Raw genomic sequence first — 12,855 nt, forward strand, 5'->3', positions numbered from 1 at the left:
AACTTTACCACATCCGTGGGTGCTGCTGCTGCCTTTAAATGCATTCGTTCTAGGCCTGCAGGAGTATCTCATTGCAGCCTTAACTTGCCATTCCCTGATGGCTAAGGACGTTGAACATCTTTTCCTGTGCTTGTTGGTCATCTGTACATCCCCCTCACTGAGATGAAACTTCATGTTTGCTTGTTTTCTCATTGTTGTCTTTTTATTGTTGAGTTTTGAGAGATCTTTATGTATTCTGGGTCTGAGTACTTTGTTTTTTTTTTTTGTTTTTTTTTTCTGAATACTTTGCCTTACAAAGATTTCCCTCCATGCTAGAGCTCATCTTTTCATTGTCTTGGAAGGTTTCTCTCAGAGGAAGTCTTTAATTTTGAAGGAGGTCCAGTTTTTCAGTCTCCTCTTGTATGAATCGGTGTCCTTACTGTCAAGTCTGTGAACTCCTTGTCCAATATTTTCTCCTATGATTTTTTATTCTAAAAGTTTTATAGTTTTGGGGGCACCTGGGTGGCTGAGTCGGTTAAGCATCTGCCTTTGGCTCAAGTCATGATCTCAGGATCCTGGGATTGAGCCCCAAGTAGGGCTCCCTGCCCAGCCGAAAGCTGCTTCTCCCTGTCCCTCTGCCCCTCCCCTGCTCGTGCACATTCTCTTCTCTCTCTCTCTCTCTCTCGTAAATAAAAAAATATATATATAAATGTATATTTTTACATTTAGGTCTGTGATCCATCCTGAGTCAGTACTTGGGCAAGGTGTGAAGTTTAGATTGAGGCTCTTGTCTTTCATCAGCATTTTGCAGTTTTCCCAATACAGATCCTGCACCTGTTCCGTTAGGCATATGCCTAAGGATTTCTTTTTCTTTAGAATAATTCCAGTTGGTATTATTTTTTAATTAATGAGTATTCCCTCAGAGACCTCCTTGCTCACACACACAAAACAACAAAAGCCCACAACTAAATAAACAAAGAAATGTAGGGTTGAGAACAGACCTCAAAGCAATCCAATCGTAGTTGATGCTCTGTTGAATAATCTGCCATCCAGTGTGAAGGAGCTATAACCCAGGGGGGCTCCTAATGAGGCTGGCCACCCGCCGGGAGCACGCTTCACTGAGGAGCTCTTGTTCTTGGAGCCTTTGACTTGATATCTGACCCGAATCACCTGCAGCTAGTTTTTCACTTCTCTGAGGTTTAATTCCTTCTTATTCTAAAATGAACATAAATAACCACGCTTGCTTTAGAAATAATGCCAAGAAGATGCAATTAGATCAAATGAAAGAATATATGTCAAAGTGTTGGGCATATAGTAAATGATCAAGAAATAATTCCTTCCTCCCTTTTTATTTCCTTCTCTTTCCTTCCTTTCCCTTCCTTTCTCTTTCCTTCCATCCCTGCTTTATGCCACCTTACTGCTTCTCTGTGGTGGGCGGGGGCGTTGCCTCTGGTAGGGTTGCTACTCTACCCTGGCTTGACGAGATGACTAGGAGGCTGACCCCTGTGCCCAGCTAGTCCACCACAACTCCTTCTCCTCCACCAGACAGCATTCTGCTGGATATTGGAACAGTGAGGATTAGTAAATAGTGAAGTCTGTTTCTTCTATTTAAAATCATAATGCTAAGCAGTTCGGTGAATTTTCATGAGTGATGATGAGCCACCTTTCTGTGTTTTTGTAAAAGGCAGGTTGTCTGCGATCCCTGGGTGGCTCAGCGGTTTAGCGCCTGCCTTTGGCCCAGGGTGTGATCCTGAAGTCCTGGGATTGAGTCCCACGTCGGGCTCCCTGCATGGAGCCTGCTTCTCCCTCTGCCTCTGTCTCTGCCTCTCTCTCTCTCTCTCTCTCTCTCTCTCTCTCTGTGTCTCTATGAATAAATAAAATCTTAAAAAAAAAAAAAAGGCAGTTGTCTACGGTGGCTAATTGGCCTGGGTGGGGGCAGACCTGGAAATGCCTTTAACAAGCAACTGAAGCCTCTCAGGTCTTATTTGCTTTGGCTGTGGGCCTTAGCAGAACACAGAATGGTACAGAAGCAAGTTCATAGTTTCACATAGAGATTGTCCTGAACTCCTTGGACTGAGGCCGGAGTGGTAGACTTAGATTAGCGTAGGCCAGTGGAGGTGGTCATTCTCCAGGTAGAACCCACCCTGTGTGAGGGACAGCTCCACAGAGAGACCCAAAGAAATAGGCCAAGTGAAAGGGATGTCTCCTTTAGAAATTCAAATGAAGCTGGAGGCCCTCCTAGAATGGGAGCCCCCTCCTCCTCCTTTTGACAAGTGTTCATCCAGTTAATTTAGAACAAGTCTTCTCCTCCCATCCCCAGTAGTCACCAAGTGGGTGACTCAGAAGCCCTGGAAGTTGCAGGCTGGGGGCACCCTCTTCAGCATCCTAATTGTTGTCAGATAGCCAGTGATCCTAACGGGTTAGAGGCCTGAAGAGATTATGTCATCCTCTGCCCTTCACCCACAAATGTGAGACCAAAATGGAAACCAAAGGGCAAGGAAACATTGAGTGCAACCCCAGCCTTGTAGGAGTTTTCATGTAAGGAAGAACCTTGTTGTTGAAAATCTTTTTATTTCTTTTTTTTTTTGCATTAGAAATAAAAATGCCTCTTTACTAGCTTAGGAAGCAGAAAGCTGCTAGAGATGGAACTTCAAACAGCTCTTGGTCTTGGCCAGTGTATTTTTCATTTTTCTTCAAGAACTATTTGCTCCAGTGAAAATTGATGTCCTGCACTTCTGCCCTTCAGGTTCTTTTAATAAATGTCATGAGAGTAATGGTGTTGAGAGCAGGGAGTAAGTTGGCCTTTGCCAAACTTCGGCCAAATGGATGTCTGAGGTGCCCACCCAGAGCTCATCCTGCTAGGCTGCTTCCAGGGACTTATGTGATGAGCTCTGAGCACAGGAAACTCACCCGTGCCTGTCTCTTCCTCTTCTTTCTCTAGCAAGGATTGAAAATAGTTCACCATGCGGAGAAGACACTGTCCAGCTTCTGTAAGTGGCAGAAGAGCATCAATCCAAAGAGTGACCTCAACCCTGCCCATCATGATGTGGCTGTCCTCCTCACCAGGTACCCCGGGACTACATGGAAGCCAGGGGCTGCAAGGCACGGGGGCGGGCCGGTCAAAGAGTTATCAGGTATTCAAACTGATGCAAGTCTCCTACTCTTTGCTGCTCTCCGTCATTTTTTTTTTTTTTTTAAGATTTTGTTTATTTACTCATGAGAAACAAAAAGACAGGCAGAGACACAGGCAGAGGGAGAAGCAGGCTCCATGCAGGGAGCCCAACACGGGACTCAATCCCAGGTCTCCAGGATCAGGCCCTGGGCTGAAGGTGGCGCTAAACCGCTGAGCCACCCGGGCTGCCCGCTCTTGGTCGTTTAAAAAGGCAGCTTCTATGATTCAGACAACTCCTGAAGCCCATACCAGTGAGGGGCAGTTAGTACACATGTGGAGCAAAACTCTCCATGTTACTAAACTGCATCTGCTGGCAAAATGCAGGCCTTTTTCCTATCCCAATGATGATTTCATCTTTAAAATTGGCTTTTTCATGCAGCTCTGTAAACAATCAGGAAGATTGTTTGCAGATCCTCATTAAAGACTCTGGTAACTCTTAAGCATGGGGTTTCTGATCCTTTGATTTGTTTTTAAAATATTTTTCTCCAGTTTAGAAACATGAAACTATCTCTACAGAAGTCAGTCCTCCTTGTAACCCATCCCTGACTGGTATTGAGAACAGAATATAGGCAGCAGCCCACCCCCCAACCCTGACCACTGAATAGGCAAAGGTGTTTGGTTACACTTGTCTCCCTTCACCCTCATGAAGATAATATTTTGTTCTGACTACAAATAGACCCTATGGCACTAATAAAAACCATCAACTTTCTAGGCCTCATAGCTATGAAAGGCTAATAAACTTTTCTAATCAACTCAGGCTCTTGAAGGCTATGTTTTCTCATTGATTCAATAAATGAATCAGTATTAATTGAATACCTGCTATGTATCAAACAGTAGTTTAATTTAGACAAATGAAGGTCTTTCATTCATAGGGGAGGTAAGTTCTCATGGGGCACTCCTGTGCAGATTTGGAGACATCAAGAAATCCAGGAATATGTAATAGAAGAGGCTGCTTGACCTGCCCTTTCAGCCACAGAGAGCTTCATGCACTGGAAGGCTCTGTGTGTTTGTCTTCCCCGGGGAGAACAGGCTGCCCTAACATTTTGGCCTGTCATCTGTCCCTTTGGTATCCCAGTGCATGGGATGCCTGCAAAGGATGATAACCAGCCTTCATTCCAGACAACAGAATCACTCTTTGGAATGAGAGTATCAAAACTTTGATTGAATGCAGACAATCTCCAAAGGAAGTCTGTGACACAAACCTATAACATTAGGTTCGTATTAGGACCTGTGACATTAGTAGCTCCACTGGGAGGTAGGTTGCTGTGAGTGTAGAATGTAAGCACAGGGGTTCTGAGGAGCCAGCAAGCAGGCAGGAAACACTGAGATCCTGGGCAATAAGCCACAGAGAGATTTCAGTCCAGGCAGGATATATCTATAGGGAAGAACCCCAGATCTGGGACCTCCATTGGAAGCTGCATCAGCTCCATCTCTTTTCTGAAAACAGAAATCGTTTCTTCTGTCATTCTCATATGAAGAAAGGGGTGAGTTGATGATAGCTGGCATTTGTGGAGTGTTTTATGTAGCACTGTGCTACATTTATTAGAATAGTCATTAATCTCCACAACAACCCTGCTAGCTGACTGCTATCAATCATTCCTGTTTTACAGATGGAAAAACTGAGGCTTGGTTATGTCACTTGTCCCAAATATCATTGCTGTTCAGGTACACCTGGGACTTAAATCCAGGCAGTTGGGCCCTAATAGTTATACTCTCAACTAATACCCATAAGGATATGAAAGATCTGTTCTTTTATTATTATAATTATTCTCTTATTATAACTTTTCTCCCTTGGAACAAAAGTCTGGTTTCAGTGTATGATGAAACTCACCAACTCCTAAACAGTGGCAAGTATTTCAAATTCTAAAACAGGATTTCTCATCCTTGGTATAACTGACATTTTGGGTTGCTTAATTCTTTCCTTTGAAGGGCTATCCCATGCATGGACATATATTTAATCTATCCATGAGATACCAATATCACCCTTCTTCAAGTGTGATAACCAAAAGCTGTCTCCAGAGATGGCCAGATATCCTCTAGGAATGGGTGGGGAGCAAAATAAACCCCTGTTGAGAACCTCTGGTCTGAAAAAAACAGGCAAGACCAGGGAGGGAAGTGTATGACTTGCCCCTGGAGGACTGGGTTGAGATCCATGTCAAAAGGGTTCTCTGTAGAATTGCATTGAGGGAAAGGTGGATTTGTCTTGAACATGCCTCATGAAGTGGGACTTGTACCTGCATGCCACGGCATGTTTTCTCTTTCACTACTCCCAGTGCATGCTAGAGGTAGAGCCAATCTGCTTTGGGGAGCAGAAGCTCTTAGCCTGGAAGACTCATATTCCTACATTTCTCTTATTACCGCCTTTTTTCCACTGTAGTGCTAGATACTTAGTAGGCACTCAGTAAACAATGATTTAATGGACCCGACTCCTTTCCTATCAGAATGAGAAATCCAGTGAGTAAGCAGTAGACACTAATCATCTCTTCTCAGCAGCTCTATACAGGCATATACTTTTTTTTAAAAAAGGAGCTAGTGACAAGTACATTTGTAATAGGGGTGGAAAAGTGTTTGGCTGGTCCTCTGACAGACCAAGCAATTATTTAGAATGATTGGGCTGTATGATTCAATCTAGCTCTCCAATACAAAACCACCCAACAACTATTGCTATTAGAATGGAGATCAAATCAGTTGGCATGTCTTGAGATGAGAGCTGCCTCTCTTTCCTATCCTATTGTTCCAGTAATTGTCTCCTGCAGAACTGAGGAGTCACAGGATTTTTCAGAGCCTGGGTCTTTTCCATGGCCCAGTGGAAACAAAAAACAGACCATTCATTGCCAGGAATGGTACCCACAAAAGCCCAATGAGTTGAAGGTCTATAACTAACTGAAGCTCAGAACCTTATTGGCATTTGTGCAGCTATTCTTGGCAAAGAGTTCTTCTTGAATTGAAGAAAACCATAGGACTAGTTAACTCTTGTCAATGACTGAAATAATTCCTACAAAGATATGGGAGCACATTTTTACATTTAAAAACTATAATCAAATTTTTTAAGATGCTAGGAGTCTTTATTTGTATATGCATTCCCTCCCTTATGCCATCTTGTTTGGGTAAAGGGACTGGAAAGACCACTGATTTGAGCTCTGGGTGGATTAATGAGACCAATTGCCTTTTTTGTGAATAAGCAAAAGTTCTCAGATGAATTTTGAGCACAGACCTCAGAAAGACCAAAAAAGGGGTTTCATATTTGAAACCTTTCAGCCACTACTGGTTGTCCTTTCTTTACTTAAAAGTTTAATCTCAAATTTTCAATTAAATCCTTCTCTTTTGGGCAAAACAATGTAATTTGGCCTCCTGAGATTAAAGGCAAAAAGCAGCTCAACTCAAAATAAAATATTTGTCATATCTTCCTTTATTGTTTAGGTGTTTGTAAGATTCAGTAATTAAGAGGTGAAATCAAAATTAAGAATTCAGAATTGCAACCTATATTCATGTGGACTTTTAAAAACAATATTAATTATGCTCCCCAGCCCACATTGAATGTGAATTAATACCAAGATTTTTTCCAGGATTTTTTCAGATGTTTCTTTGGAAGCCTATGCATCTCTGTTCTCTGCTTTCAGAAAAGATATCTGTGCTGGTGTCAATCGCCCCTGTGAGACTCTAGGTCTGTCCCACCTGTCAGGAATGTGCCAGCCTCACCGGAGTTGTAACATCAATGAAGACTCTGGACTCCCTCTGGCTTTCACAATTGCCCATGAGCTCGGACACAGGTAAAGGGTCAGGACACTGAGATCTCCTTGCCATGTTCACATACTACGTCAGTAGAGACAGGGGAAAACACCCTACATGGGGAATCAGGAGTCAGGTGCATTGTGTCTTGACTCACCTTCCTAAACCTCTGCTACCTCATCTGTAAAGTGAGGATAATCACATACATAAAAAATTTCAGGTCTTTTGTTCCCTGACCGCATGTACCTATCTATAAGACAGAATCAAAGAGGCTACTACAATTTTCTGGATTAGAATGAGTTGAGAACAAACAAAGACATAAACTTTAACTCACTTGATTAATTCAGAAGTAACAATTCCTGTTTAGTTATTATGGAATAGTAATAATATTAATGTCACCAAAAAGTCACAAACATTAACATTTTTGCACCTTTATGTCATACACTTTGTCCTGTGTCATTGAATCCTCTCAACAATCTTGTGAAATAGATACTATTGTTAATCCCACTTTACTTAAATGGATTACAGGAACATATTGAATAAAGCAGAAATTTAAAACTACAATAAATGGGGAAAGACCATCAAGCAAAGGTCAGTTAACAGGAGGTGCAATTTGTCTCAAAAATGTGTGAATTTGATTGGATAAGTTCACTAAAAGCATGTTGCAGTGAAGAGATAATGAGGTTTCTGGATTTTCCAAGTAAAGAGAAAAGATGTTAGCTTATTTGTAACTTAATTTGTTGATATATATACTAACCACAAATAAGAGAAGATCATGCTAATTAGGGAGCCATGTGAATGACTCAGCTATACCCCTTCCCTGTTATATAGCCGCCTGCCTGGGTCTCCTCCTTTGAAGGAAGGAAGCAGAACCCTGTGGCATTCTTTGAGTGTGCAGTCTGAAAAGAAGAGGGATTGGGAAGAGCCATGGAGACTGGATATTCCAAACTAGAACAAATAAGTTCACAAGGTACAATATAATCATACAAAATCAATCACATTTTTATAAACTGGCAACGAGCAGGTGAACACTGAATTGAAAAATGTAGTACCTTTCATGATGACTCCAAAGTATGATGAAATATTTACATATAATTATTATATACTTTTAAATCTAACAAAAGTGTACAGGACATACTGTAGGCTCTAAATTACACAACACTGAGAAAAGAATCAGATTTAAATAAATGGAGAAACATACTATGTTCATGAATTGGAAGACTCAACAATGGTAAAAATGGAATTCTCCTGCAATAAATATATAGGCTTAATGATATTTCTACCAAAATTCCAGCAAGATTCTTTTTGAGATATAGACAAACTATTCTAAAATGTATATAGAAAGTCAAAGGAACTAGAGTAAGTTTTCCAGACAATTTGAAAAAGAATAATGGAAAGAATTAGTCTACGATATTTCAAAATACGACCTTCAGTAATCTAGATTGTGTGGTTTGGGTGGAGGGAAAGACATGAAGATCAATGGAATCAACCAGAGAATGCAAAAATAGTGCAAAACAAATATATCCAACTGATTTCTTGACAAAAATATGGAGGCAATTCAATGAAGAAAGGGTCAGGAAAGGGTCCTGAAGCAATTGGACATCCATAGGCAAAAATTTTAAATATATAAAAAGAACCTCTACTTAAGTCTTGTATCATATGCAAAAATTATCTTAAAGTAGAACATAAACTTAATGTAAAATTTTGAACTAAAAAACCTTTAGGACATAAATAGAAAATTTTCAGTATCTAGGGCCAGGCAAAGAGTTTCTAAACTTGACATCAAACGTACAGTCCCATAAATGGAAACACTTAAATATTGGACTCATCAAAATTTAAAAACTTCTGACTCTTTTAAGAGGATGAAAAGACAAGCCACGTAGCCTATGATAAAATATTTGTAAACCCTGTGTAGTGGCTTGAACAGTGTCTCCCTTCCCTTCAAGGCTACTTGGAACTTCAGGATGTTACTTGTTTTGGAACTAGGGTCTCTGTTGTTGTTGTCAGTTAATAATTGAGATGAAATCACACTAGATTCAGGTTGGGCCATAAACCCAATGACTGGAAAAGGAGATTTGGACACAGAGAGATCAAATAGAAAGAGGCCATGTACAGACGGAGGCAGAAGTTAGAGTCTTGCTCCCACAAGTCAAGAAAGCCTGTATTTAGCAAGAGCTAGAAGAAACAAGCACAAATTCTCCCCTGGAGCCTTTAAAATGTTCGTAGTACTGCTGACACCTTGATTTCAGATTTCTCTCCTCCAGGACTGTGAGAGAATAAGTTCCTGTTATTTTAAGCCACTGAGCTTATGGTAATTTTTATGGCAGTTCTAGGAAACTAACACCATCTATTCAATAAGACTAGCATCAAAATACATAAGCAGCTATCAAAACTCAATAGTAATAAAACAAACAGTAACTAGAACATGGGCAAAAGACATGAGGAGAGATTTCACTAAAAAGGGTACATAAATGGCAAATAAGCACTTGAAAATATATTCAACATCATTAGCTATCAGGGAAATGTAAATTAAGACCACAATGAGATATCACCACGCACCAATCAGAATGACTACATAGTGGTGACACCAAATGCTGAAAGATTGCAGAGAAACTGCATCACTCATAGCTTGCTGGTGAGAAAGTAAAATGGTTCACTATAGAGAATCGGTTGTCAGTTTTTTAAACAGTAAACCTGCAACTGCCATAAGATCTAGAGGTTGTACTCCTGAGCATTTATCCTGGAAAAATGAAGACTTATGTTCACACAAAAACCTTTACATGTTTACAGAAGCTTAATCTTAATAGCCAAAAACTAGAAACAATTCAGGGTTGTTGTCAACCCAACAGGGTGAATGTAACACGGTTACATAAACTGGGTTTGATACATATTATGTAATATTTACTAGTCAGCAATAAAAAGAAAGGAAACCTTGATACACACAGCCACCTGATGAATCTTAAAACAGTTATGCTCTGTGAAAAAAAAAAAAAGCAATCCTAAAAGGTTACATACTGTGTGATTCCATTTATATAGCATATTTGAAGTGTCAAAATTCTAGAAATGGAGAACATATTAATTAGTGGCCACCAGGGCTTCAGGACAGAATAGGGGAGGGAAGGAAGAAAGTGTGGCTGTAAGTGTGACATGAGAGATCCTTGTGGTGACGATAGTGTTCTGTGTCTTGACCATATCAGCATCAAAACCCTAATTGTGTTATTGGATTATAGTTTTACGATGTGTTACCATTGGGGAGAAAGTGAGCAAAGCAGACCAGGAACCTATTCGTTTATTTCTTAAAACTGCAAGTGAGCCTACAATTATTTCAAAATAAAAAGTTTAATTAAAAAAAAAAAAGGCATAGGGCGGGGGGCACCTGGGTGGCTCAGCGGTTGAGTGTCTACCTTTGGCTCTGGTCATGATTCCAGGGTCCTGGATTGAGTCCTGCATCAGGCTCCCCTCAGGGAGCCTGCTTCTTCCTCTGACTATGTCTCTGCCTCTCTCTCTGTGTCTCTCATGAATAAATAAATAAAATCTTTAAAAAAAATAAAAGTAAATTTTAAAAAGGCATTGGGCCATGTACAGATGATCTAAATAGAACACTGTCATTTTAATTAATTTTTTTAAAAATTTGAGTATAGTTGACACACAGTGTTACATTAGTTTCAGGTATACAATATAGTGATTCAGCTTCTCCATGTGTTATACTATGCTCACCACAGCATAATGTATCTGTCGCTACACAATCTTATCACAGTATCATTGACTATTCCCTGTGTTGTGCCTTTATCCCCATGACCTATCTGGTCCATAACTGAAAGCCTGTATCTCCCACTCCCCCTTCACCCATTTTGCCCATACACTCTTACCCTCCTCCTCTCGGCAACCACCAGTTTGTTCTCTGTGTTTACGTGTTCAATTCTTCTTTTTTCCCATAAGATTTTATGTATTCATTTGAGAGACAGACAGACAGACAGAGACAAAGCATGAGCAGGGGGAGGAGTAAAGGGAGAAACAGACTCCCTGCTGAGCCGGGAGCCCAATTCAGGGCTTGACCCCAGAACCCTGAGATCATGACCTGAGCCAGAGGCAGACAGTTAACCATTTGAGCCACCACAGGCACCCCTGAATCTGCTTTTTATCTGTTTATTCATTTGCTTTTTTAGATTCCACATGAGTGAAATCATATTGTATTTGTCTTTCTTAGTCTGACCTTCTTCACTTAGCATAATGCCCTCTAGGTTTACCCATGTTGTTGGAAATGGCAAGATTTCATCCTTTTTGTGACTGAGTCTGTTGTAAATAGATACACCACATCTTCTTCATCCATTCATCCATTGATGGACAATTAAGTTGCCTCCATATCTTGGCTATTTTGTAAATGATGCTGCAGTGAACATGATGGCAGTATATCTTTTGGAATTAGTGTTATCATTTCCTTTGGGTAAATACCCAGTAGTGCAATTGCTGGATCATATGATATGTCTATTTTTAAGTTTTTGAAGAACTCTGTACTGTCTTCCACAGTGGCTATACTGATTTACATTCCCACCAACAGTGCATGAAGGTTCCTTTTTCCCTACATTCTCACCAACAGTTATTTCTTGTTTTTTTTTTTTTTTTTTTGTCATTGTTGTTTTTTGCCATTTTGAAAGGAGTATTTCATGGTGCTTTTGATTTGCATTAAAACACTGTCTTTTAATGGACAAAAAAAAAATAATTTAAGAGTCACTGATACGAATGGAAAGTTGAAAGAACGTGTAAGCCTGAGTGATGCAAAAAATCCTTTAGTAAAACACAAAATCAAACCAGAGAAGACTTTAGGAACTTCTTAAGAAACTTTTGCTCATAGCAAAAGATGCTTCTGGGGTATTTAGTTCTTTCTTTAGCTGTGTAGTTCTAATTATCTGTGGAGCAAACTGAGACACTGGAAAGATCAATGAAATGGACTGTGGCAGATAAAAAATAATAATAATTTTAAAAAGCCAAAACTGGGATAAACCAGTGTCTCCAAAAGACTCTCATTATAGCTTAATAACATAGATATCCCATTGTTTCTTGGAAACATTGTTTGTTTCATGAAAGATTATGTGTGATACAAAATAGAAAGTAAAATTAACTAACCTGTGTTATGGCCTTATGTGAATAATTTCATTTTTGAGAGAAAACTCTTTAAAAATCCATTTATGAGGACCTCAGATTGTATCAGTCACTTGGCCTCATACCACCTTTATGAGGCTCCTTAGGTTAAGTTACCAAAAATGAAAGTAGAATTCCAGGAGGAAATTTACAAGCTTATCTGAGACCTAGCATCCTTTCCTTTTAAGTAATGAAAATATCATGATACAGATGAACACTCATAAAGCAATATTCACCCAGTATTTCTCTCCTGCTTCTGGATTTCATTACAGACCTTTGTGTGTTACATACATGGAATTGGTATTTCCTAAATGAGTTTGGAAAGTGCACAGTCACACTCTCATTTTTTTTAAAGATTTTATTTATTTATTTATGAGAGAGACAGAGAGAGAGAGGCAGAGGGAGAAGCAGGCTCCATGCAGGGAGCCCAATGTGGGACTCGATCCCGGGTCTCCAGGATCACGCCCTGGGCTGAAGGCGGCGCTAAATCGCTGAGCCACCCGGGCCGCCCCACTCTCATGGTTTTGTTCTCTGCTGTTATCTCTCTGCTGTAAAATGAATAACAAGTTATAGGAATAAAAGGTACTGCATAAGGAATATAGTCAATGGTGTTGTAATAGCGGTATGACTGGACAGATGGCAGGCAAACTTATGGGGAACGGAGCCTGACGTATATACACTTGCCCAAATCACTAAGTTGTACAGCTGCAACTACTATAACATTGTGTCAACTATACTCAGATGAAAAAAATGAATAATAAAAGGCAAGTAATATCCATCAAATGATACCCTGAAACCCAGCTAAGTAATCAACTTGCTATTTCCCATCTATAATT

At 40.0% G+C, this 12,855-nt stretch overlaps 1 protein-coding gene across 1 annotated transcript in view; it reads left to right on the plus strand.

Moving 5' to 3' along the window:
• The window catches only part of ADAMTS12 (ADAM metallopeptidase with thrombospondin type 1 motif 12), a 312,048-nt gene that overhangs the window by 191,476 nt on the left and 107,717 nt on the right, over positions 1-12,855 (plus strand). The window contains exons 6-7 of the mRNA XM_035714864.2: positions 2,921-3,045; positions 6,772-6,921. Of these exons, the coding sequence (XP_035570757.2) occupies positions 2,921-3,045; positions 6,772-6,921 (275 nt within the window). The remainder of the gene's footprint in view (positions 1-2,920; positions 3,046-6,771; positions 6,922-12,855) is intronic.

This window comes from Canis lupus, chromosome 4 (genome assembly GCF_003254725.2).
Source record: "Canis lupus dingo isolate Sandy chromosome 4, ASM325472v2, whole genome shotgun sequence".
NCBI lineage: Eukaryota > Metazoa > Chordata > Mammalia > Carnivora > Canidae > Canis > Canis lupus.